Consider the following 4,592-nt stretch of genomic DNA (forward strand, 5'->3'; position numbering starts at 1 on the left):
CCTTCTTAACATAATGAAGTGCGATGACATATCCTGACCTAACCAATAAGGCTTCGACAATCTCAAATGCATTAACAAAAACCCTCAACAAACCCAAGGGTGGTAACATACTACAAAATGGGAGGCCAAAAACTATACACAGGAAGTGAACCAATAGGATTCACCACCATAAAATGGGAGGCCAAAAACTGCTAAATGCACAAAGGGCCTAAATAGTTTATAGGCACCGCACTCAACCCACATAGAGCCTACTAGCGTTACATTCAGTCAGACCTACCCATCAACACTCCTACTTTTGATTTATGCGTTGCAAAAACTACACAGGGCTATTAATCAATAGAAATTTAAAATGCACAACACCAAAGTAAAAGCCAAATAGTCTTTCATTACAATATCTGAGTATTTTACATGACATAAAGTTCATATACATCTCAGGCTGCATAGCATTCACTCCTCATACGAGCGATCTTTGCCAAACCCTGCCATTGTGTTTCAACCTCTAACAATTCCTTCTACTCTGCCTCATATTGCGACACTATCTTACGTTGGCGAGCGCACTCATCGAGGAGGGAGACTAACTTTTCTGTGGCATTCAAAAGATTCGATTCAACTACCTTGAGGCACTAGCGAACCTCTTTTAAAGATTGAGTGTTTGAGGGTTGAGGCTCTTTGTAACCAGCCTTCCAAAACACATTGGCAAGAAGAACAACCCGCTCCTTGATATGATCCATCTTGAAACCCAGAGTGGAAAATGACTCACAAGTCCTCAACCAACAGGCAAACTCAGACCATGAAAGCTCATATATGGATTGGTCCATAATGCAATTCATCACCGCTGCTATTGTGTTCAATGATGTCCTTATAACTACCGGAGGGATGTCACCAGGTGGCAACTAGCCTTTTTGTGTGATCTAAGCCACGGTCTTCAACACAGAACTTGATACAAAATATTTCTCGTGTCTGCAAAGACCCTAAATAGTGATTGGATCTACGACAGCATAGCTGAGAGGCACGACCTCATGCTTTTCACAGTACTCTTTGAGTTCTCGTCGTACCAATGCAAGCTCCTCGTTAGGTGACAGAGCCACAAGCAGTGATGATGCTTCAAAACCCATAGGATTGCTTTTAGGCTGAGTCCCCAAGTCCACGGCCACTACGTCTCCGCAAACTTCAAACTCCACATTGCCAGTAGGTGATTCTCTTCATGAAGAAAGTCTGTTGTTGTAGCCTCGTGCACTTGCTCAGGCGACATGATAGTTGATCTCTGTAGCAGCTCTTCCTTAACGGACTGCCCTAATACAGGGACCGGCTCCTCGGCACTAAAAGTAATGCTCTCCAAACTCTAGGGGGATGCTTTGGCATCTTAACCGCCAGCTGATCTTCTTGACCAACTCCGGTTTGACCCATCGGATTATTGGGGGGCTGCTCCTACAGACGCACAAGAGTTTCTTTCTCTTCTTGCATATAACGGACATGAGCAAAGTCACCAATATTCTCCTTTCCATCAAGCCTCACGTACCCCAAGTCACTGGAACACTACCCATGGGCTCCCTGCCCCTCGATAGGGGGCTGCAACGATTGCAAATCTTTAACTAATCGTCTAATAATAGGGAAAACTGGAACGCCAAAGAGGTTGAAATTGCAAACTCCCTGCAATGAGGAAAATGACATTATCACGGAATAAAACACACATTAAAGAATCTAATAAGTACCCATAACATACATACCTTTTCACCCACAAGTTCCTTATATGGGACTAGTGGAGTTTCAACTCTGGGTTGAGCATCATCAGCCTCTACTTGCTTCAATACAAAATGTTGTAAATTCAACACAAGTCAATAACAGAATAGCAACAAATACAATAATCCAAACACATTACAAGGTTGTAGAATCTTACCAAATCAACATCCCCAGGCTCCCTCCTACGTTGACGGGGAGCCATCTTCTTCACTCGCCCACCGATGACTGGAACAAAGACAACCTTGGAAGAAGGAACCGGCACTGCAAACTGTAGTGACTCTATATCAAAAACCTCCCTTATCTCAGGGGTTGAGGCTAGAGGATCCTGTATGAACTCCTCAGGACACGCCCATGGCGAACTCCTACCTGGGCCCTCTTTAGCCCGAGATGACACAACGTCAGACTTGGCTTGACGAACCTCCCCTGGTACCAATGGCCACACAGAGCATGGCACCCATGCTGTTATTGACCTTTTAGGCATAGGAAGTCAATTGCCCTGACCCTCCTCAATAGCAAGATGCTTACCTTTCCGAACAGTGCCCACAATCGATCTTGAAGCTGGCTAGGAAGGGGCATCTTCTTGCCTCTGATCCGCTACATGACCCAGAGGGGGAGCCATGACGTGCCGAGGACAGGGGTTAACAGCCATGAATAATTGCATCCCGCCAAACAATGAACACAAGTAACCGCAATGCAAGGATCTGCAAGCTTCAACCCTTTTGAAATCGGCCAAAGGAAAATGCATCATGCCAAGAAAAGCTAAGTCATTTCGGTAACTCCAAAGCACATCCTCACCATCTAAACACAAAAATTGTGACCCTAAATCATCATATCCAAACTGGCGGAGTACCCTGTCAAGTCGATAGGCAGTCACTTGAGCCTCCCTAGCACTATCCAAATATGCAATGACACCAAGCCAAAGAACAAGCCGTGCAACATGGGCAAGTGTATGATTAGCCTCGACAACGCACTGTTGATCAGCCCCCTCAGGCACATCCACCCCAATGAAGAACGACATGGAATGATGAATGAAGTGCACATAAGGTCTCCATACAAAACCCTCAAGCGACCACCGCTACAACTCGATCTCAACAACGCAAAATTGTTTAAGTCTTTTGGCACCAAGCCATCATTTTCCTCAGAAAACACCCAAAGATTTTCCTCAACCCCATCCCCCTCAAGGGTTGCAATAGTAACAGAGAAAGGAGACAGTCGACGAGGAGTAACACTAAGCGAAAATCGCTCACATATAAACATGAAGAGAAAGGGAGAGAAGACATAGCTGTAGGCTGGCAACGCCGTCTGCAGCTTGGATCCATAATCTGATGGACAGTATCATCCATCTGGTCAAACAAATACCCCAAAAACATAGAGAGTGGCAATTGGTGACCACCGACAGCAAGAACAGCAAGAGGGACCAAAACAACCTGCATACCGTAGTCAAAAACTCTGGGAAACAGAAAACGGGTTGCAAGGTAAAGAATAAATGCTGCAAGATGACATTGCCCATCCCCCTTTCGAACCATAACATCACCCAAACCCTTTCCCTTGTACCAATATGCTATCCATGCCTCCAAAGGCATCTTTCCATGAGCAGCTGATTTGTCTACCTGGGACTTAAAATTGCTGATCTCCTCCATTAATTCAGCATGCAAGACAGACAAATTCATAGGAATCGACTCCGCGAACTGCAAATGACAAGCAAAGACTGCACCCCTTACTAGAAGGGCCAAGAGAGTGGTGACGTCTTTGATAGTAATGCCGAACCCGCTAGAAGCTCCTTCGAAGGTGTGAATCCATCATCACCAATGGTCTAAAAGTGGTTTCATGTAGATGACCCCCTCCTTGCTGGGAAGATCCATAAAATAGTCAACAAATCGAAGAAGACCGTAATCACGAAACAAGCGGTAGAACATGGGGTTATCTAGAATGAAATGGCCCCAGTCAGAATAGTTGACAGGCGACCTCGACCCATCAGTTATAGCCTATAGGCTCATGGCAACGGAACGACATAGAAGGCTCCACGCGACCATACAAACACATCAACTCTCTCCCTCCATGGTATTGAATTTTCCGTTGCTGCTCCTTGCCACTGGAATAGGGGGCCAAAAAACCTTTCCCACCATCGGCCATACTCACCGCCTCACGCTCGGAAAGCATTTTGGCAGTGTCCACTTCTCATACAAAATTAACAAAGGGACACTCATACTTCTTTTAAGCATGGGGATCCATTACAAAGAGTAGACAACAAAAGGAAATAAAAAAGGGACAGAAGTCAGAAAGTGTAACACACACGAACGGGGGAACAAAAGACTTAGAAGAGGAAAACAAATAGGAAGCACAAGCGATTCACAGCCGCTATCCCTTTATAGAGGCTTCGCACGAGTCTAGAATTTCAAATGACACCGGGGAAGATGAAAGGAAATGATTACATTTCCCTTGCTATCACTTAGCTGAAAAAGTATACCAAGGGAAATTAACTGCCACCGCAACAACCGCCACTAAGATAAATCGTACTTAATCCCCAAGCCACATGCACCTCTGCAGCGCATTAATGCGAGACGACAGTTATGAGAATGACATAATGAATGCCACGTCATCTGTACATAACGGCTTCCCCACCAATCCAACTAATAGACGGATGCAAGAAGCCACTTCACCCAAACGAACAACCACAACTTCATTCTATGTATTTCCCGATGGACATGCCAAAGACAGGGGGACTGAAAATCAAAACCACCACTTTAGTTGTCTTTGGAAAAGCATTGCCCTATCATGAAACAGGGGAGTTAAATTTCAAAATCGACAAACTCCCTTTCACCAAAGGGGGGCTGGATACTCAAATCGAGCCA

At 45.1% G+C, this 4,592-nt stretch overlaps 1 protein-coding gene across 1 annotated transcript; it reads right to left on the reverse strand.

Moving 5' to 3' along the window:
• Positions 1 to 362: 362 nt before the first annotated feature.
• Positions 363 to 4,048, reverse strand: LOC109115776 (uncharacterized). The gene is made up of 3 exons (XM_019200119.2): positions 1,898 to 4,048; positions 1,728 to 1,802; positions 363 to 1,650 (listed from the first exon to the last, which is right to left on the reverse strand). Exons 1-3 carry the CDS (start codon positions 2,219 to 2,221, stop codon positions 1,537 to 1,539), a joined length of 513 nt encoding a protein of 170 aa, XP_019055664.1. The 5' UTR covers positions 2,222 to 4,048; the 3' UTR covers positions 363 to 1,536.
• Positions 4,049 to 4,592: the final 544 nt, after the last annotated feature.

Source organism: Nelumbo nucifera, chromosome 6, assembly GCF_055504915.1.
Source record: "Nelumbo nucifera cultivar China Antique chromosome 6, China Antique-T2T, whole genome shotgun sequence".
Classification (NCBI taxonomy): Eukaryota; Viridiplantae; Streptophyta; class Magnoliopsida; order Proteales; family Nelumbonaceae; genus Nelumbo; species Nelumbo nucifera.